Source organism: Mirounga angustirostris, unplaced genomic scaffold, assembly GCF_029215605.1.
Source record: "Mirounga angustirostris isolate CCGP_5_RB_7025 unplaced genomic scaffold, mMirAng1.0.hap1 SCAF_17, whole genome shotgun sequence".
Classification (NCBI taxonomy): Eukaryota; Metazoa; Chordata; class Mammalia; order Carnivora; family Phocidae; genus Mirounga; species Mirounga angustirostris.
In genome coordinates, this window is record NW_026991725.1 from 55,381,787 (window position 1) to 55,403,235 (window position 21,449).

The window sequence follows — 21,449 nt, forward strand, 5'->3', positions numbered from 1 at the left end:
GAGGGGGCTAGGGGTCTCCCCCAGGTATCCTGGCTCCTGGAGGCCACTGCCCCCTCCCGCCGGACCGCTCCTGGGGCAGGGCTCTGGAGGCTGCACTCCTCTCTAAGTCTTCACTGCTTCTTCTCTGGAGTGGGAGTCATCATGGGTACCATCATGCCAGGGTGTAAGATGCCCAGCGCCTCAGCTCACCCCAGCCAGGCCGTCCTGCCCTCACCCCCAGAACCAGCACACCCCCACACTGCCCCAAACCTTCTCCTCCTGGGGCTTTGCAGCTGACCGCCCTGGGGACAGCAGACCCAAGGCACCCACAGGCACCAGCCTGGGTGAGTCCCGGGTGCCCAGGGCTCCATCCTGTCCTGCCCTGGTGACAGAGCCAGTGGGCTGGGCAACAGGGCCACGGAGCCGGGAGGGAGGGCACGTCCCATAGGTTGCTGCAGCGGCCCCTCCTCCTGCCCCTTACTCATTAGCCAGGCGGCAGGCAGGGTGACATGGGCTTGGCTGGGCAAGGCTGGCGGTAGGAGTGCCCAGGCATGCAGGGCGGAGAGCAGCCTGGTCTCGGAATGGACAGTGTTCAGGACGCGGTCCCCCAAGACCGAGGGCGCTGTTGCCCTGCCCTCCGCAGGCTGGTCCCCGTTGGCTTTGCGGCCGAGGTGTGGACGCTCTTCGCTCTTTCCGGACCCCTGGTAAGGAGGTGAACTTTCACGGGGGGGATAGGCAGTAAGGCTGGGTGTGACGGGGGCTATGCCAGGAGCAGCTCACACCCCTCCCCAGAAACTTCCCACACTGACCATGTCCAGGCAGTACCAGAGGCCACCACCCAGAGCAGGTGACAGACAGCGGACAGCTGTCCCTGGCAGTGGGGCCTGACCTCGCTCAGCAGCCGGCAGCCCCCACTCCGAAGGGGCAGGTGTGTCCTCCTTCAGAAACAAACGGGAAGGCTGGATTAAATCCCCGGGATGACCAGTGAGACCCATTAATACAGGAGTCTGTGGGCCCTCCCTGCAGACAGTTTGCAGGGGGAAGAAGGAGCCATCTGCCCATTTTATTTCCAACGGGAAAATTGCTTTAGATCCTCTTTTTTTTCTCACCATAAATACTAATCAATATATGCTCCCTACGAAATTTCCGGACGAAATGAAAAGTTACGATGAAATTTATCTCTAATCCCACCACCGGGACCTAGCCATTCCTCTTTTGTATGAGGTCTGACCACATGATTATTAATAACACCGTTGGAGTATGAGATGTTTGAGTTGAGCTCTCTGGGCTCCAGACTGCGTGGGTGCAGCTGCTTCTGGAGCATTCCCGCACTTTCAGGCAGGGAAACCGGAGCCCAGAGGTGGAGCCCAGAGGCTCACGGCCGCTGCTGACGGCAGATCCGGGAGCAAGACTCAGGTGTCCTGACCTCCAGCTCCGGGTGCCGCATCCGCCTCAGCCACAGTGCTCGCTTTCTTTCCCCGGTTGCGGGCAATGGGTCCGGCGGCTGTGTTTTTTTGTGGGTCTCTGGTTCGAGGCCCCCCAGGAAAAGCCTCAGTGTGGGGCTGGGCGGTGCAGGGCCCTTGACCTTGGTTGCTGTCCCCCAGTTTTTGTTCCAGGTGCTGACCTTCATGATCCATGTCGTGAGTTCAGTGTTTTGCGGGCACCTGGGCAAGCTGGAGTTGGCATCAGTGACCCTCTCGGTGGCCGTGAGTATAGCTGGGTTGGTGTGGGGACGCTCTCCCCCCCCCCCCCCCGAGACACAGCATGAGGGCTGACATTCCCAGCTGGGCCTGGGAGGGGGGCCTTGCCCGTGCAGGCAGGGCCTGGGGCAGGAAGGGGGTCTCTAGCTCAGCCGAACATCAGGGCTGCCGTTGAGTGGCCTCCCCCAGACGCAGGGTGCTCCCCAGGTTCCCCTCCTTCGCCCCCCACCCCTGACAAGCCCTGTGTTCTCTCTTGTGCGTGACTCCAGTTTGTCAATGTCTGTGGAGTTTCCATAGGATTGGGCTTGTCCTCGGCATGTGACACCTTGATGTCCCAGGTAGGTGGGCCTCCTGGAGCCGGGCAGGAGGGTGCCCACTGAAGGCCCTTCAGTGACCCCTGGATCTGGGAGCCCATCAAACAGGCCCCGGGGACACCTGCCCCCCGGCCCGCCTGCAAGGCCCGCATGCTGTCAGGGACTTAGATCCATCGTTTTAAAACAGCGCAGACGGGCAAGAGAGCCATGGAGGGAACGGGGTGGAGGCCGGTCCCTGACCTCATGTGTCAAATGCTGAGGGCACACCTGTGGGGACACTCCCGGCCTCGGGGGCCACAGCCCAGGGGGGCTCAGCTGTCCTGGGGCAGGGGTCTGGACTCACGGTGGACCTGGGGACCTGGGCTCGGTCCGGGCTGCCACTTAGCCTTATGGGGACTTGACAAATGTTCTCGGAGCTTCCCTCGCTCTAGCTGTGATTGGGAGAATGAAGCGCTCCTTGTTCGGGGCTTTTGAAGAACTGGGCACAAGGGGTAGATAGAGGTTGGCCTTGGCTGCAGGGCCTGGCCTGGAGCTAGTGCTCACTAAATAACGGCTATTGTGATTCTTTTTTTTTTTTTTTAAAGATTTTATTTATTTATTTGAGACAGAGAGAATGAGAATAAATTTTATTTATTTATTTGAGACATGAGGGGGGGAGGGTCAGAGGCAGAAGCAGGCTCCCTGCCGAGCAGGGAGCCCGATACGGGACTCGATCCAGGGACTCCAGGATCATGACCTGAGCCGAAGGCAGTCGCCCAACCAACTGAGCCACCCAGGCGCCCGGCTATTGTGATTCTATGAGCAGGTTGAGCCCCCTGCAGAGGAAGCTGAGCCCAGAAGGGCCCCCTCCAGGCTGTAATCAGGGGGTGCCAAAGGCCCGCTCCGGGAGCACGGATGGCTGCCGATGGTGGTGTCCTGGGTCCATCCCCACGGCCCTAGCACCGCTAGGAGCTTGACGCCCTGGCTAGGCTCACCCAGGGGACAGAGGGAAGGTACTGAAGGGGTGGGCCGCCTGACCCAGGACTGAGCTGTTTTGCAGAGCTTCGGCAGCCCCAACAAGAAGCACGTGGGGGTCATCCTGCAGAGGGGGATCCTGATGCTGATGCTCTGCTGCTTCCCCTGCTGGGCGCTCTTCCTCAACACCCAGCAGATCCTGCTGCTCTTCCGGCAGGACCCGGCCGTGTCCAGGTACTGGCTTCTGCTGGGGCGCCGGGGAGGGACCCCGTCAAAGAGACCACTCCCTAGCGCCCCCACCCTCCCAGCCCCCGTGCTTCTCTGGGTCGCCAGCTGTCACAGGTGCAGCTCCTAGGGGGAAGGTTCCAGGATTCCGTGCTCGGGTCTCTCCCTTCTGGGGCATGCTGCTCCAGCTGCGACCAGCAGGGGGCAGACATGCGGCCAGTTTTAATTCGGGGGGAGGAAAGGCGACACGATGAAGGCATTTGCATGTGAGCCCCGGCCTGGGAATACCTTGTTCGTTTTGTAGGATCTGCGCTTCATTTGCTTCTTTCTTGATAAGATATCAGCTTCTCCCCGCTCCCCCTTACACAGCGCATGTTACTGCGAGTTTAAGTTCCCTAGCCATGACGGCCTCGTGGTTAGGTCCTTGCCAACCCCAACCCTCCCCCCCGCCCCCCGCACCTTCTAGTGGCACCCCGTGACTACTTGTCTTCAGGGCTTGGCAAAGCCTCTCTTCAAACCTGGGGTGCCCAGAGTGTTCCTCGGGCAGCCTCGCAGCCCCCGCCCCCCGCTCCTGGAGGGCACAGCCTGGGCCGCTCTGGAGCTTCTGGCTCTCTTGCAGGCTAACCCAGGAGTACGTGCTGATCTTCATCCCAGCACTTCCGGTAAGTGCCTCTGTCTCCCGAGCCTGGAGGAGGGTGGACCTACACTCCCTTTGATTCCGGCGGTTTGCTTTTCCATGCTTTTCCATGCTTTTCCATGCTTTTCCATGCTCTCTGCTGGGGAGGCCCATGAGCCTGCAGCCACTTCCGGCCGAGCCACCGAGGCTGGCTGGAGGCAAAATCCGGTCTCATTCCAGTGCATGCAGATGGACCTTTTAGGAAGTAACATGTTTTCTGATTAGAAAACCATTTATTGGAGAAATCGTGGGAAGCGTGGGAAAGAAACATTCTGAATCACCTCTAATCCTGCCCCCCCCATGACCCAGACAATATAGGGTAATTGCTCTTTCCAGGATTATTTCTGTTCGCGGGCGTGTGTTCAAACACGCATGCACACGTGTAGTTGGAAAAAGGGTCAACATGTGTATCTTGTATTATAACCTGCTTTTCCCCTTTCCAACATGTTGTTAGTCCCTGGATGTGATTATAAATAGCTTTCCACAATATCCACTTCAAAGGCTATGGAGCAGCCTATGGTGCCACAATGTATTAACCAATCCCTATTTGGTAGGTATTTCAGTTGTTTCCAGTATTCACTATCAGAAAGAAGACTGTGATAAACACCCTTATATTTTAGATCTTTGTGAACATCTGTAACAATTTCCTTCAGGTGCTTTACTGGAATTGGCATTGCTTTGGCAATGGCTTTTGATACCAGTTTGTACCAATTCTCCCCCACTAGCAACACTCTGGTTAGCGCAGAGTATTGTTACTAATGTTTTTGTTTTTTTTTTTAAAGATCTTATTTATTTGACAGAGAGAGAGAGACAGCGAGAGAGGGAACACAAGGAGGGGGAGTGGGAGAGGGAGAAGCAGGCTTCCCGCGGAGCAGGGAGCCCGACGCGGGGCTCGATCCCAGGACCCTGGGATCATGACCTGAGCCGAAGGCAGACGCTTAACTGACTGAGCCACCCAGGCGCCCTGTATTTTTTTTTTTTAAGATTTATTTAGTTGAGAGAGAGAGAACAAACGGGAGGGGCTGAGAGAGGGGGAGAGAGAATCTTGAGATTCTGAGAACAGAGACCAACTGGGGGCTCGATCCCAGGACCCTGAGATCATGACCTGAGCTGAAGGCAGACGCTTAAAGACTGAGCCACCCAGACGCCCCTTTACTAATGTTTTTTTTTCTGATTCGAAATAGCTTTCACAAGCATGTTATTGCTAATGAACATTTTTCTTCATGTATGTATTGATCATTTTATTCTTTTGTGAACTGTCCATAGCCTTTGCTTTAGTGGGTTAATCTTTTTTTTAAGATTTATTTGTTTATTTTAGAGAGCAAGCGAGGGAGGGAGGGGCAGAGGGAGAGAGAGAATCTTAAGCAGAGTCCCCACTGAGCACAGAGCCTGACTCAGGGCTTAATCTCATGACCCCAGAGATTGTGACCTGAGCCGAAACAAGAGTCCGATGCTTAACGGCCCGAGCCACCCAGGCCCCTCTGGGTTAATCTTTTTCTAGTTATTATAACTCTTGTTAACTAATAACTCTTTGTCATATAGGGCACATCCCTTTTCATTTTTTAAGCTTGTCACTCGCCTTTTAATTTTTGATATTTTTGACCTAAAGAATTTTTAGTGTGTACATAACAGATCTATAAACCCTCTTCTTTATGGGGTCTTTGATGAGCTTAAAAACACTTACCCCCATTGCAAGATTATATAAACATTTGCCTATGTTGTCTTTGAGCCCTCCTATGGTTTTTATTTTTACCTTTACGACTCTAATCCATCTAGGGGCGCCTGGGTGGCTCAGTCGGTTAAGCGTCTGCCTTCGGCTCAGGTCATGATCCCAGAGTCCTGGGATCGAGCCCCACATCAGACTCCCTGCTCAGCAGGAAGCCTGCTTCTCCCTCTCCCACTCCCTCTCTCGCTGTGTTCCCTCTCTCGCTGTGTCTCTCTCTGTCAAATAAATAAAAATCTTTAAAAAAAAAAAAGACTCTAATCCATCTAACAAACTTTAACTAGGACTCATGATTGCATAGTCTCTCCTTTCTCCATTAATTTATTAAATACCAGCTAGGTAGTGCATCTAGTCAAGTCAGTTTCTGAGATTTCTGGCCGGCCCCGGTAGTCTGTATGTCTGCTCAGGAATTCACTGCTACCCTCTTTAATTTGTTGAGGCTTAGTGAGACACGTGATTAGGGGGTGGTATTGTGTTGGGGATGGTGTCTTTGGAATGACAGCACCCCTTTGGTATCTTGCCAAACAGGGCCACTGGGGCTGGGTCAGGGGAAAGCATCCGATAACGTTATCACTGTGGCAACTCCTTTATCGAATAAAGCAAGTCCCTCCCATAAAATGCTGCTGTAAAATTTACCAGTAAAGTAATAATAGAAGTGCCAAACATCATTTACATAATGCTTACCTAACACTTGGGATGCTTAAACGTGCCATTTACTGTTTTGTAAGCATTTGGCGATATTAACTTTACATATATAGGTAGAGATGAATATGCATGCAGTATATGCACAGATGATTATCCCCATTGTAGATGAAGAAACTGAGGCCCAGAGAGGTGCAACTTGCCTAAGATCACACAGCTGATAAGAGAGTGGGGCCAGCACTTGAACCCAGGCAATCTAGCTCCAGCTCCGTGCTCTTAAGCACTGTGCTATACTCAACAGAAGCGGAGGGCTAAGGGAAGGGATGGGGTAGGAAGGCGCAGGCCAAGGGCCAGGCTTTGACAGAGGACATAAAGGGGGGGCAGGGACAGAGCCCCCAACACACACACGCTGACGCGCATGCTCTATCCTCCACCTGCCACCGCGTGGGGACTTGAGCCTACTCAGCAGGGACTACTGTTGGCCACCCAGCTGAGCCCCTTCTCCCCACCCCCGCCACCCTAGCCCAAGACCACTCCCCCTAGATTATGGTTTTCAGCAGCCAGAGCCAGACTCAAGGGTGGTCACAGCCTGTGGACTGGGGCTCTGCTGGGTGCTTCTGTACGCAGGCCACTGGGTGGCCTCCCTGAGCTAATGGAAGATCTGGGTCGGCAGCCAGAAGCTCTCTGCCAGGTGCTCGGCCTCTTACACAAGCCTGCTGAACTGTGCTCTCTGTTGGAACCAACCCACCCTGCCAGTCTGACCTCCCCTGCAGCCGAGCAGAAGCCCGGATGGGGGCCTCTATCCTCCTAGGCAGGGCCAGAGCACCCGAGATGGCTCAGCGGGCTTCAGCCCACCCGGGGGGTGGGGGGCGCGGGGCTTCCAGACATACTTTGGTGAAGTTATTGTTCCATACTCAGGTATCGGAGAAATATCTGTTGATGTTCATCTCGTGCTTTTGGGTAGTCATTGTTTATTTGTGTGTCTGGTTTTTTTGTTTTTATTTTACACAGGCATTTTTCCTTTATGTCCTGCTGGCGAAATATTTGCAAAATCAGGTACAGGTCCCTGGCTAGCAGGGTGACCCCCGGGCCCAGCACACTGCCCTATTCCAGTGGGAAGGGGTGCCTGAGGCTTTTCTCCTTTCTGCACGATCTGGGAGCCTGAGTAGGGCCGAGCAAGGAGCTGCATGTCCCCAGCCTCCTTCCAACCCCTGGACGTGCCTGGGCTGGGCCACACCCCTCCCTCCTGCCCCCCACCCCCTTCATTTATTTCAGGGAATTGTCTGGCCCCAAGTCTTCAGTGGCATCGTGGGCAACTGCATCAATGGCTTGGCCAACTACATCCTGGTTTCCATGCTGAGCCTGGGGGTCAGGTGAGCACCGGGGACCCCGTCAGGGAGCACTGCCCACCAGGCACCCCACTCCCGACTGGGGCGGGTTGGTCACCATCCTCGCCTCACAAGAACTGCGGGGGCTGCCCCTGCCGTCCAGAAGTGGGTGTCGTGAGGAATTGGGGGGTCCTGCTGGTCCCTCGGGTCCTGGGGGGCTCCCCACCAAGGAGACGGGGAGAGGAGCCCTCCTCATCCGTGCCCCAGCCCGCCAGGAAAGGCCGAGAGTGGGGACCTGGTAGGGTGACTCCGAGGACTCTGTTGTCATGGTGCCTGTGGCTGGGGGTTCCCGTGGCCGATCCTGGGATAGGGGCGCTGGCTGGGTCATGCCTGGGCCCGCTTCCCCTCCATGCTGGCTTCAGCAGGGGAGGCCCCTACGCCAAGGACCAGAGTCGGCCCCTGGCCCCAGCCCTGCTCTCTCTCCTTTCCCAGGGGCTCTGCTTACGCCAGCACTATGTCTTACTTCGTGCAGACCATCTTCCTCTTTCTCTACATTGTGCTGAAGAAGCTGCACCTGGAGACGTGGGCAGGTGCAGAGGGCCACCCTGCCTGTGGGGGGCTGAGCAGACAAGCATCAGGCAGGACCCTGGCACGGGCCCAGGGGGTGCATTTGGCTGGTGGACAGAAGACCCGGTTGCAGTCCCGTTGGAGGGGCCCTGTCTCCGGGCTTGCCTCTACTTCCCTTTGGGGCCTCCTTCCCCTTTGCTCCACCCCTCAGGACCCCGCCCCCAAAGGCCCCAGATCGCCCCCCATCAAATGTGACATGGTGCAGAGCCCCGCTTTCTGGCCCGCTCCTTGATCTCAGGGTGGTGACACGGGGGAAATTCTAGGTGTCAGCCGTGGGCCCAGCACCCGACATTTCTGACCCCAGTTAAACTCCATGATGCCTTATTATCCCCATTTTATTTACACAGAGGAAATTGGTACATGGTGGGGCTGGACTCGAACCTGTGCCCGTCTGAGCTTTTCTGCCTCCTGAAACCTAACTCTGTAGACCGTGGGGTCCCCTTGCATGTTTCAGGACCAGCTCTCTGGCCGGGGCCTCAGTCACAGGGCAGGGAGTCCGGCGTGCCCCCCCCCCCACCGCCCCCCCCCTGCCCTGAGAATCCTTTTGGCACCCTTGACCTCATACCATCCTCCCAAGAATCCTTCCGGAGAGGCAGGGCAAAGATAACTCCGATTTTCGGATGAGGGAATGGAGCCCAGAAAGGGCAGGGTAGTTGCCTGAGATCCCGGCGTGGTGACGCAAGCAGAGTGTGGGGACTCTCTCTCACCCGCCCTGCGGTGCTGGCCCTGTGAGCAGGCGCCCTTGCCTGGCACCCTCCTCCCACACCACACCAACCCTGGACCAGCTGGCACGCCCTGTGCAGAATGCAAAGTGCCTGCACGTCCTGAGCCGAGCCCGGGGGTTGGGGGGGGGCGGGGGTGCAGAGCCAGAGGCTGGCAGGGGTGTCTGGCAGTGGACAGGCATGCGCAGTGGGCTCCCTGCTCGGCTCTTGAGCGCGGCTTCTGTTCCTAGGCTGGTCCAGCCAGTGCCTGCAGGACTGGGGCCCCTTCTTCTCTCTGGCCGTCCCCAGCATGCTCATGATATGCATTGAGTGGTGGGCCTACGAGATCGGGAGCTTCCTCATGGGTACGTGGATGAGCATGGCTCGGGGAACCGCGTGGGCACCTCCGAAGCCCCTCCCCGCCCCCCGCCCCCGGGACGGCGCTGTTCAGCAGCCTGGGCCAGCCTGGGCCTGTGGCTCTCTCATCTCTGCCCCGAGGTCCTGAGCTCCCGGAAGGCAGGCCTGGGCCTTTCATGTCCAGACCCCAGCAGCGCCCAGCAAAAGGCCTAGAACGGAACAGGTGCCCGGGGCAGGGGGTTGAGTCAGTGAGGGAGCGAGGGACTGAACCAGCAGGGGTGTGAGCATGTGTGGGTTTGTCAGGCATGTGACACATGTGTGCTCACTGGAGCACCCAGGGCAGAGTCCACACAGCCTGAGAATCAGGCCCGTGCAAGAATGGCCCTGGGAGACCTTCTGGCCCTGGCAAGACCCAACCCTTGCCCCCCATTTACAGATAGGTAAACTGAGCCCCAAGAACAAGAGACTGTCCAGAGCCTCACACAGTTGCACACTGGTAGGGCTGGGACCCAACCTCGGCTTTCCTGATCATGGCCCAGGTCTCTTTTCTCTCGCTCACCATGCCAAGGTATACCAAGGACTTGAAAGTCAAACCATATAGGGAAAGGCCTCCAGAAAATTCCACTGGTATTTTCCTGGAAGGCTGAAGGCCAAGTAGGAACATCTTCTATTGCAAATCTGCCCTTGGAAGTCATTTGCCCCTTGGCCTCCAAAGCAGAGGGGCATCCTGTCCCAGGTCTGTTAGCCAGCCCCAGGGCTGGGTGCTGACCGTGTGCACCCCTATCCCCCCTACTCGCCCCCGCAGGCCTGATCAGCGTGCTGGACCTCTCCAGCCAGGCGATCCTCTACGAGTTGGCCACGATAGTCTACATGGTGAGTCTCTTCTGGGGGCACTTTCGTCACACCCTCCATGCTGGCCCAGCCCCCCTGACGGCCTGCGGTGTCACAGAAGAGGGGCAGGGGGTCACCCTAAGGGCCGTCTCTATCTCCCGAGGGACCCTCCTGGACCCTCTGTGCCCGTTCAGGTCAGGCCCTGCCGGACACACAAGTGACTCACAGCTGCTCCACGGAGGGTAATACTGAATGCACGTGGTGGTAGAATTTTTTTAATTAGCACCATTTAAAAATGGAGAGATTTCACATCGTAATCTGAATTTTTGCCTTTTCTTGAAAAATGGGACATTCCATTTAGCGGTGGGCCCATATTCCTGCACGCCCCAGTCAGCGAGAGCTGGGTGATGGTATCCCCTGGTGGTGGTGGTGGGGGGACATCGCTGTCCCCCACCATGGTCCCCGTAGCTCCCTCCTCTTCCCACAGAGACATGAATTGTCCCATGTCACTCAGGTGTGTCTCTATCTGCCAGCCTCCTGGGGACACGCAGTATGCGACCCTGGGCTTAAGGAAACGACTCACAAAAGTCTACACTTAGAGCACTAACGTATAAGGTGCTTTATTTTACAAATGGTTTCCACAAAACTTTGTTTTTCTGGCATACTTGAGACCACAGCTACCTCTTAAAAATGCATTTACTCACGAGGTTTTGGCAACACATTGATCTAGGTTGCAGGGCCAGTGGCCTTGTGATGTCTTCTGGAGCGGGGGTCGGGGGCAGCATTGCCTGGCTCACTCAGGGCATCCCCAACCCATCTCCCAATCGCAGCTAGGGATCCATCCTGTCTTCCTGCTCTTCTCCCTCTTGGCCCGGCTTGGAGGGCTGGAGGACCACTCCACCCCCAGCCCTGGCCTCTTCCTGGCTCAGGACGCACCCCATTCCGGGGGCTGGAGGTTACTCCATTGACAGCCCCTTGTTACCTGTGATCGCAGATTCCCCTGGGGCTCAGCAACGCAGTCTGCGTCCGGGTGGGGATGGCCCTGGGAGCGGCAGATACTGCCCAAGCTAAGCGGTCGGCCATCTCAGGCATGCTCTGCACAGGTGGGTAGAGTCCTCTGGGCGTGGGGGGAGGGTCTTGGAAAGTTAGAGCCTGGGGCAGGGGAGAAACCAGCCCGAAGGAGGGCAGTGGGGGGTGGGGTCCGGAGCATCCCCTGCTGAGTTGACATGGCCTTTCCACCCCTGATCATGTGAAGTCTCTTCCTTCCCAGGCTTCTCCCTCCAGCTGTCCAGGGTCCTATTGCAAATTTGCCCTTGCATTATCTCCCGCCCCCCGCCCCCGCCGCCCCCGAGCTTGGGGCCTGCCCATCCCCCATCCCCCCACCCCGGGATGAACCAATCTTGTGTCCTCCTCCATGGCTCTGCTTTCTGAGGCTGCCCGATCCAGATCAGCTCAGCTGTGGAGAACAGCGGTTCCCAGCGGTTCCTGAGGCTGCATTAGACTCTGGGTCAATACACAGACCCCCGGGGCCTTCCCCCACAGAGTTTCCGATTCAGGAGGTCTGAGACGGGGGTCCGAGAACCTGCACTGTTACCAAGTTACCAGGTGATGCTGATGCTGCTGGTCCAGGAACCCCACTTTGCGAACCAGAGGAGGAAAGGCATTCCCTCCGTTGTCCTGCCTTGCGCTGACCTCAGCTGGGCTCCTCAGAGGGTCGGGGTGGGGGGTGGGGGTGCAAATGCTCTTCCTTTTGTCTCTTCCAGTTGGTACCTCGCTGGTTGTGGGCATGCTGTTGAGCCTCCTGAAAAACAAACTGGGGCATATTTTTACTAATGATGAGTAGGTAATCAGTTCTCTTCACTGATCTCTGGGATGTGTCAGAGTGGCTGGCAGCTGGTCCTCAGAGGCTTGTCACATGGCTGGCTGGCTTGGCACTAGGTCTGGAGGAAGTGGGGACTAGCCCCGACTTTGCCCTCCCTGGGAGGAAGCTAGCTAGCAGACGTCTCTGCTGCTCTCCCCGGACCTCGGTCTCCGTCACTTGCTGGGACAGGATGCTGAGCGAAGGGCGGTAGGATATTGGGGGGCTCTTCTGGAGCTTAAGAAGACCCACAGACATGCAGAAACTCAGGGCTAGCAATGTCAAGTCCGTGTGGGGCCACTACCTCTATTCCGACCCTTTTTAGGAGGTGGTGGAACAGAGGGGAGATATATGAGTCTCAAGGACACGGTCATGCCTCAGATTTCCACACAAATGTTCTTCCCTGTCTCTCCTGCAGAGAAGTCATTGCCCTGGTGAACAAGGTCCTGCCGATTTATATCGTCTTTCAGCTCTTTGAGGCCGTCTGTGTGAGTACTGCCCTGGTGGGAAGCCTGACCCCCCAGTCTGAGTCCATGTTCATGGGTGCTCCCTGAGGCCTCCATGGGATGTGAGGCTGAACTCATTAACACATGTAAAGGGCTAACTGTATATAGTAAGTGCCCAAAGTCTTCGCTCGGATTAATTCTATTATTCAAAATAATAATTTCCTTTCCCTTCTGCAATTCTGCAATTCGAACAAGCCAAAAGATGAATGCAGATTAGCAAAAAACAGAAAGATTGCATCAGCATAAACTCCCGCACCCCGTTACCCGAGCAAAGGGACCTGCGAGGGAGGGAGTCACCCCAGAGTCCAGAGGGACCAGAGTTTTCTGCATCTCTGACCCCTACAAGACAGGTCCCATTTAGTGCAGATCTGAACGATGTGAATTTTAAAGAGCATCACATAAAAAAAAAAAAAAGAGGGCGCCTGGGTGGCTCAGTTGGTTAAGCGACTGCCTTCAGCTCAGGTCATGATCCTGGAGTCCCTGGGATCAAGTCCCGCATCGGGCTCCCTGCTCAGCGGGGGGTCTGCTTCTCCCTCTGACCTTCTTCCTTCTCGTGTGCTCTCTCTCTCATTCTCTCTGTCTCAAATAAATAAAATCTTTAAAAAAGAAAGAAAGAAAGAAAAGAAAATACTAACGGCTCCTTATAGAAGCAGAGTTTGGAACCCTGTGTCTTCTCCTTCACATCTTGAGGTTGGCAGGAATGCATCCCTTGCCTAACGGGCAACAGCTCCACCTGGGAGTGTGGGCTTCGAGAGCTCCACAGAGCACCTGCCCTCTGGGCTGGTCCTGCCCTGGGGAAAATCACCTGTACAATAACTATTCACCCGAATGAAAAAAAATTTCTTTTCTCAGTGAAGGATTTTTCTAAAAGACAGTGCACTCTGTCCAGATTGCTACATATTCTAGAATTTACTTTCGACTTGAGCAGGCAGGCACGAAGCTTAGAGCACCTGCTCAACCTTCCGCAGAACTGCCTCCTCTGGGCTGGGCTTCATGATGATATCGTAATGTTATCACAGAACATTAAAAGAAACCATCCTATGGAATCTACTATGGCTTTTGTCATAGGATGGGGTCAAGGACACTACTTTTTTTTTTTTTTTTTTTTTTTTTTTTGCCACAGCTGAGAAATTCTTCTTGCAGTTAAGGGTTGGGAATAGGAATTCCTCGTGGAGTTAAGTATACCTCTGCTCCAGTGGGTAACACTTCTCTGTTCCCCAAGGAACTCAAGCAAATTCACAGCCAGCAAGTGTGAGGGATCTTAGAGCTGCTGTATCTGCCTCCTGTCATTTTTTTTTTCTCCTGGCTCTATTATCCTTAATTTATGCTTTCCACAAAGCTTTTCTTTTTCTGCACCTTTATGGGGTTGTGATTTATGGGCCATAAAATCCATGCACGTAGAATTGTGCAACCGTCACGGAGATCCAGCTTTAGAGAATTTCCATCACCCACTCTCCACCCCCACATTTGGCTCTTGGCCTTTATGACTAAGGCTGCTGGGAGCATTCACACACCAGTCTCCGTGTGGATGTCTGTTTTCATCACTCTTGGTAGAGTCCCGCGCGTTCAATTGTTGGAAGCGTATGTTTAACTTCCTAAGAAACTGCCAGACTCTTTTCCTCAGGGGCTGTACCATTTTACGTGCCCACTGACGATCTGTGAGGGTTCCAGTCTTTCTACTCCCTTGCTAATTCTTGGTATTGTCTTTTGAAACAAAAACTAGTAGATTTTAAAGAGCAGTCTTAGGTTTACAGAAGGAAATACAGAGTTCCTATAAACCTCTTCCTTCAGTTTCCCTTATCATTCATGTCTTATTAGTAGTTATTAATTATGTACGAGTGTGGCACATTTGTTGAGCTGATGAGGGAATATTGATATGTTATTAACTAAAGTCCACAGTTCGTTGTCAGGGGTCACTGGTGGTGTAGAGACTATGGGTTTTGACAAACATAGAAGGACACGGATCCACCATGATAGTATCATACGAATAATTTCACTGTCATAAAAATCCTTGTGCCTCTTATTCACTAACCGCCCCCCCCCCCCCCGTTCTCCCTACTGGCATTTTGAAAGGAATTGTGTTGAATCTATGGGGTCGTTTGGGGACAACTGTCATCTTCACAATATTGGGGCCTCCAATCCATGGACACGGAGTGTCTCTCCAATTATTTAGATCCTCTTTATCCAACAATGTTTTGTTGTCTCTGGTGGACACATCCAGCACTATTTTTGTGAAATTTATCCCCAAGTATTTTGGGGTTTTTTTTTTTGGATGCGATTGTGAATGGAACTGGTGTCTTAATTTCATTTTTAGTTCATAGATGCTAGCCCCTGGAAATAGAACTGATCTTTGTTTACTGATCTTTGATCCTGTGACTTTGTTAATCTCATTCGAGTAGTTTTGTGTGTGTGTTGGGGGGGGTATTCCTTTAAGATGTTCATATAGGATCAGGTCATTTGTGAATCAAGAGTTTTACTTCCCCCTTTCTTTTTTTTATTTTTATTTTTATTTTTTTTTAAAGATTTTATTTATTTATTTGACAGAGAGAGAGATAGCGAGAGCAGGAACACAAGCAGGGGGAGTGGGAGAGCGAGAAGCAGGCTTCCTGCTGAGCAAGGAGCCCGATGTGGGACTCGATCCCAGGACCCTGGGATCATGACCTGAGCCGAAGGCAGACGCTTAACGACTGAGCCACACAGGCACCCCTACTTCCCCCTTTCCATGTGGCTGGAACTTGACTCCAGTATGATGTTGGATACACATGGAGCATAATCTATGCCTTGTTCCCAACGTTAGGGCAAGAGTGTTCAGTCTTTCAGCGTGAAGTGTTATCTGTAGGATTTTTATAAATGCCCTTCATCAGGCTGAGGAAGAGCCCTTCTACTCGTAGTCTGTTAAAACGTTTTCTCAAGAACAGCATTGGATTTTCTAGAATGCCTTTTCTGCGTCTATTGAGATAATCAAGTGGCTTTTGTCCCTTATTCTATCAATATGATAGAATCACATTAATTGATTTTCAAATGTTACACCTTGCATTCCTGTGATAAGGCCCTCCTGACCATGGTTTGGATCTTGTTTATCTATTGCTGAATTTGGCTTGCTAACATTTTGCTCAAGATTTTGCGTCTACATTCATGAAGGATATTCATCTGCTAATTTGTATCTTTGTGATTTTTTTTTAAATACATTTTTTTAAGATTTTATTTACTCACTTGATGTCAGGGTAACACCGGCCTCACAGAATGATTCTGAAAGTGTCCTCTCCTCCTAGGCTTTCTGAGTTTGGGAAGGATTGGCATTATATCTTCTTTAAATATTTAAGCTCATCTGGGCCTGAGCTTTGGTCAGAAAATTTTTAAATTAATTCCATTTATTTACTTGTTATAGGTCTCTTCACTTTCTATTTTTGCTGAGGTACTTTTAGTAATGCGTGTCTTTCTAGTCCTTTATTCATTTCAACTAAATTTGTCTAATTCTTTGGCACGAAGTTGCTCACCATATTTCCTTATCATCCTTTCCTCTGTGGTCCGTGGTTATGTCCCTTGTTTCATGCCTGATTTTGGTGATTCGTGTCTTCACTTTCTTACTTTCTTAGTCTTATTTTACCTAGGTCAACTCGTTGGCAAGCGTTTGTTAGTGTTGTGGATCTTCTCAAAGACCTAGAATTTGGGGTTTCATCGATTTTCGGTTGTTTTTCTGTTGTCTGTTTCAGTGATTTCCACTCTCATCCTCATTATTCCCATTCTCCTGCATTATTTCGATAACAGTTTGCCCTTACTAGTTTCTTAGGGTGGAATATTAGGCTATTGATTTGAGTGAGGCCGTTCCGCTTTTTGGATCTGGGCATTTAAAGCTATACATTTCTAAGCACTGCGTTAGCATCTAATACATTTGATATGCTGTTTTACTTTGCATTCAAAATATTTTACAATTTCTCCTGTTCTTTATTCTTTGACCCATAGGTTTAGAAGTGTGTTAACTTCCAAAAAAAAAAAAAAATAGAAGTGTGTTAGCTTCCAATATTGGGGGTCTTCCCAGATTTCTTTCTTGTTGGTGTCTCTAACTGAATTCTGATGTATGCCCTGACACAGACCCATCCCGGAGAATGTCGTGTGTGTGACCTTTCCCCAAGGCCTGTTGTTTTATTCAGTAATTTGCCTGCACTGCTTCTGTGAATCCTGCCTCCTCGACAACCTGTAGCTGTTCTCTCTACTCAGTTTGGTTTTCTGGGGGTTTTTTTGTTTTTTTTTAAGATTTTATTTATTTATTTATTAGAGAGTGAGAGAGAGAGAGAAACAGCATGAGAGGGGAGAGGGCCAGAGGGAGAAGCAGGCTCCCCGCTGAGCTGGGAGCCCGATGTGGGACTCGATCCCAGGACTCCGGGATCATGACCTGAGCTGAAGGCAGTTGCTTAACCAACTGGGCCACCCAGGCGCCCTGGTTTTCTGGGGTTTTTTTTCTCCCTTTAATTTTAGGCTTAGCTTCCTCGAGTTGGGGGGGCGGCTCACTGGCCCTTGTTGTGTGCTGGTTACTGGAGAGAGTCCCTGTCATTCAAAATGCTCTAAAGGGGGGCACCTGGGTGGCTCAGGCGTTAAGCATCTGCCTTCGGCTCAGGTCATGATCCCAGGGTCCTGGGATCGAGCCCCGCATCGGGCTCCCTGCTCGGCGGGACGCCTGCTTCTCCCTCTCCCGCTCCCCCTGCTTGTGTTCCCTCTCTCGCTGTGTCTCTGTCAAATAAATAAATAAAATCTTAAAAAAAAAATGCTCTAAAGGGCTTCGCAATCTTGCCACTGTAACATTTCAGGATGGACAATTCCTTGTCGTTAAGGGGGCTGCTAAAGGAGGTTGAGCAGCATCCCTGGTCTCAACCCACTAGGTACCAGTCGGCATCTCCCCAGACCATCTCCAGACATTGCCAAATGTCCCCTGGAGGGCGAAATTGAGAAATACTTGTCCAGAGCGCATCAATCATCATTTGGGAGGAGACTTTTTCTAACCAAAAAAATACCTTCTATGTCACCGATAGATAAACATGAGTAACCTACCCGCCGCATTTCTTGCGTTCAAGAGGCACACATCTCCCCTCCCGCACGCCGTGCCTCTTTGCTCAAAAGTGTGAAAGCAGACCACAAAATCCTCCACGTCCTTCATCTTAAGGAAAGAAAAAGAACCAAGCGGACACGAACTGTGGCTGTAGTTCTTTCGTCCACTAGGTTGGAGATCAGGTTGGGAGGATGAGCCTAGTAAAATCAAGCAGAGTTAGTATTTTCTCCAGTAGTTCTTGGCTGTGAGCATTACGGGGACAGCAGCGAGCTAGGGCTGCAGGTCTGGAACAGACGATACCTTTGCTCGCCCCGTGCGGCATCCAGAATTGGGGCCCCCAAAGATAATCCATCCACATCCGAATCCCCAGACCTGTGGCTGTCAGGTGGGAGGAGGGGATTTTGCAGACGGGATTAAGTGAAGGATCTTGAGCTGGGGCAGATTTTCTTGGATTATCCAGAAGACCCGATATATAACCGCTAAGCGTTCTCATAAGCAGGGGAGGGAGGCCGAGAGAGAGAAGGAAGGCACCAAGCCAGCAGCAGAGGCTGGGCTGATGTCACTGCTGTCTGAGGGCTGGGAGCCAAGGGATGCAGGGCAGCCAAAGAAACAGATTCTCCCCTCGGCCTCCAGAAGGAACCCGCCCTGCCTTTAGCGCAGCGATTTTCTAGATTTTCTAGAAAGGCGGTCATGGTGTGGAGGTGAAGAGGGGGGGCCCTGGAGTGGTGTCCAGAACACAGTGCTACTTCGGAGTGACTTGCCCTGACTCGGTCTCCCCACGGGAGGGGACAAGAGCACTGTCCCGGGGCTGAGTGAGAGGAGGCCTTGCGACAGGAGTGGCTTAGAAGGGAGCCCATTGCAGGAGGCCCGCCGCCGGTCTCACGCCGACCTCTCGCCCCTCCCTGCACCCCCCCCCCCACAGTGTGTCTACGGCGGAGTCCTGAGAGGGACCGGCAAGCAGGCCTTCGGAGCCATTGTGAATGCAATCACGTACTATGTCGTCGGCCTCCCTCTGGGCATCATTCTGACCTTTGTAGTCAGAATGAGAATCATGGGTAAGTGTCACGAGGGGAAGCCGCAAGTGGCCTGGGGGCCCTCGGACAGCCTGGCCCCACCGCTGCGTGTCCCCCGCAGGCCTCTGGCTGGGCATGCTGGCTTGTGGCCTCCTGGTCACTGCCGCCTTTGCGGTCTACACCGGCCGGATGGACTGGAAGCTCGCTGCAGAGGAGGTGAGCGAGCGGTGGGCCCTGGCCTGGCCTTGCGTGCGGAGTGACTGCTCCCCGGCAGCGCTCGGGGCACGTCGGGCCTCGGCAGCAGCGATCTGCGGGATAGGCTGGGGGGCGCGGGGGGCCGCCTTGGCCTCCCCGTCTGTTCCCGGCGCCAGAGCGGGACCCCAGACCACGCCGGTGTACTCTCCAATTACAAGGAGAAACACACACACCACAACCCTTCCTTAGCCAGCCCAGGCTGCCGGAAACCCAGACAAAAGCCAACAGCTCAGTCAAACGGGGCTGAGCCCCGACACGTCCCTGAGCGTGTGGCCCGAGCCGAAGGCGGACGCGTAACCGACCGAGCCACCCAGGCGCCCCCAGCCTACAGCGTGTTGAGGCAGGGAGCTGGTGAGGCCGGCGGTGAGCGGGCACGCCGACCAGCTGACCCAGGCGAGCTGTCACTCTTGTAGGCTCAGAAGCACGCGGGGTTGCTGCCGCAGGGCCCCGACGGCACGGTGAGCGCGGCGAGCGCGGCAACCTCGGCCCCCCGCCCCGGGCCTGCGAAAGCTGTCACCTCTTCAGGTAATGCTGTCCTGGTGCTTCTGCCGGGCACACGCCATGCCGGGGGGCACACCGCTCCTGGCGGCCTTGCGTCAGGGCCTGGGTCGAGTGGGAACCATGGGAGCCGCCGTTCCTCCTCTTGGCTCGGACGCGCCGTCCTAAGTACCAGGAAGGCGACGTTACTACCTCTGATTCAAAGGGCCCTGCGCAAAGTACTTCACATCCTCGGCCTCGCGAGGTCGCGACTCTAGTCCCATTCTCAGATGAGAAAGGAGGGCTGAGAGCTTAGGTCTCTTCCCCGTGGTCTGGCTACTGGAAAAGGGGAGAAGATCCTTGCAGGGACCCGTTCTCCTCTCTGAAGGCCACGTCCTGCCCATGGGCGGGCACCCCTGGCTTATATCCAGGGTGTCTGTGATGAAGTGATGGCCCAGGCGGGTGTGGAGTGCAGAGCACGTGTATACACAGCCCAGAGGCCTCACTTAGCTTGGTGAGCTCATTGCCTCCTGGGCTCTGCCTTCAGTAGGGAGCTTCGGACTAAGCTCGGGGCGCTCAGAGTGTTGCGAGAGACCACGGTAAGGTCCGACTAAGCATTTGACGTGCTCTGAAGACACATGTGACCGTCACACTCGCCAGGTCATCACAACAGGCTCGGAGAGGAACCCCTGTAATGTGATCTTAGTAGTAGCTCTATCTGTGCGTTGAACTCACATCGCGAGAGATTTTCCCACATGGTTTCCTCCTCTGATCCTGCTGCAGGGTAGATGAGGCTCCTTCTCCTATGCGGGCGTTTTCTAGCGTAAGGCACAGAGGCGGTTTCTTAACTGTCACCCCGCGTAACACACGCAGCCGGGCTTCCTGATTCAAGGCCGAAGCTCTCCCCCTGCCCCCCAGCCCCCCAGCCCTGCTGAGTTGGCTCCCGTTTGTCTCCGCAGTGGCCACAGGTAACTCCCCAGGCATCACCCTGATGACGTATTCAAGGCCCGAGTGCCACCTGGACCTCTTCAGGACCCCGGAAGCAGCCCGTGCCCTGTCGGCCCCGGCCAGCCCCCTGTCAACAAAACAGCTGCTCATCCGCCGCGGGGCTGCTCTGGGGGTGGTGTCAGCCATGCTGATGGTGGGCCTGGTCATCAGGTTCCTGACCGCCAGACATTAGCCACACAGCTCGGAACCAGAAAGGGAGCCAAGAGTGGCCGCCCCCACCCGCCCACACCTGCCTACAGCGGCACCCGCGGGAGCCAGGCTGGGGGGACACCTTAGGGCACACCTCCGAGAACGACCTGCCGCCGTGTGACCAGTGTCAAACTGGTGTGTCAAATTGGCTTTCTCCCCTCTGCTCTTTAAGAAGCCATCCGCCGACCGAAGAGACAGAGTCCTGGGACTGCTGCTGGGAGTCGGTGATGTACACGGCTTTAAATCGGGAGACTTCGAAGCACGATCCCAAAACACACTGTCACCCAATTAAAAACTCCATTTTCTCCCAGGAGACTCTGGTGCCCGGGTCTGTTCACAAACCCTTTGTGAAGTCCCTGCCCCATGCGCCCCTGTAGATCTGGGCGCCGTGAAACCCCGACGAGGCAGGTGGCCGTCCACAGACCCTCCTTTGCCTTTGCCTTTGCACTAACCCTTCGCTCCGTCAGCATCATGCTGATCACAGACCTTGAGAAACACTGGTTCTTACAGCAGGGATGGGGTAGAAGCAAGGGCAGCCGAACCCAGATGGCCGGGCCACACAGCCTCGGGATGGAAGGCAGTGCCGACCCAAATTCTCGGACGCTTCTCCTGGAGGCCTGGGACTGCCGAACGTTTTCGGGCTCCGTGCCTCCAAAGTGGAGGGCGGTCTGGCCTCCCCTGCCCCACACAGTCCCTTCGGCATCAGTAGCTATAAACGCGTCACAAACAAAATGAATTTATTGATCAGAACCAATAGAAACAAAAGGAAGCACAGAACGTAATCCCGGTTTAAAAGAGTCAATGTGAATTCATGTTGAGGACCTGGCAACACTCCGGGCCTCCCACTCCCCGGAAGGCAGCGATCCTCCTTGTCTGGGACATACATAACCTTAGTGAGCTGTTGGCAACCCAACAAAATGACTGGGAACCGAGCACAGGAAAGTAATGTTGTCCCAAATGTGTTCTAAGGTTACAAAGTCTTCAGAGCAAAGGGTTTCCTGGTCAAGTAAGTTTGGAAAACCACCCACGCCAGCCTGCAAAC

The 21,449-nt window shown here is 54.2% G+C and overlaps 1 protein-coding gene across 2 annotated transcripts; it reads left to right on the forward strand.

The window, feature by feature from the left end:
* The first annotated feature begins 473 nt into the window (after positions 1–473).
* SLC47A2 (solute carrier family 47 member 2) lies at positions 474–20,420 on the forward strand. Of its 2 annotated transcripts, XM_045889765.3 has the most exons (17): positions 474–683; positions 1,584–1,685; positions 1,949–2,017; positions 3,033–3,181; positions 3,792–3,834; positions 7,225–7,269; positions 7,489–7,586; positions 8,034–8,131; positions 9,121–9,234; positions 10,032–10,099; positions 11,052–11,160; positions 11,821–11,896; positions 12,334–12,403; positions 18,388–18,520; positions 18,600–18,694; positions 19,147–19,258; positions 20,170–20,420. In XM_045889765.3, exons 1-17 carry the CDS (start codon positions 531–533, stop codon positions 20,388–20,390), a joined length of 1,755 nt encoding a protein of 584 aa, XP_045745721.1. In that variant the 5' UTR covers positions 474–530; the 3' UTR covers positions 20,391–20,420. The 2 variants fall into 2 exon arrangements, with proteins under 2 accessions (XP_045745721.1, XP_054366997.1); XM_054511022.2 differs by lacking the exon at positions 18,600–18,694 and having other exon boundaries at positions 20,170–20,310.
* The last annotated feature ends 1,029 nt before the right edge of the window (positions 20,421–21,449 follow it).

What these genes read in the sequence shown, in the direction of transcription:
- SLC47A2 (XM_045889765.3), top strand. Translation starts at nt 531, where the DNA reads ATGCAGGGCGGAGAGCAGCCTGGTCTCGGAATGGACAGTGTTCAGGAC. An exon ending in GTGACACCTTGATGTCCCAG is followed by an intron (nt 2,018 to 3,032) that starts GTAGGTGGGCCT and finishes GCTGTTTTGCAG; the next exon opens with AGCTTCGGCAGCCCCAACAA. An exon ending in AGTCAGAATGAGAATCATGG is followed by an intron (nt 18,521 to 18,599) that starts GTAAGTGTCACG and finishes TGTCCCCCGCAG; the next exon opens with GCCTCTGGCTGGGCATGCTG.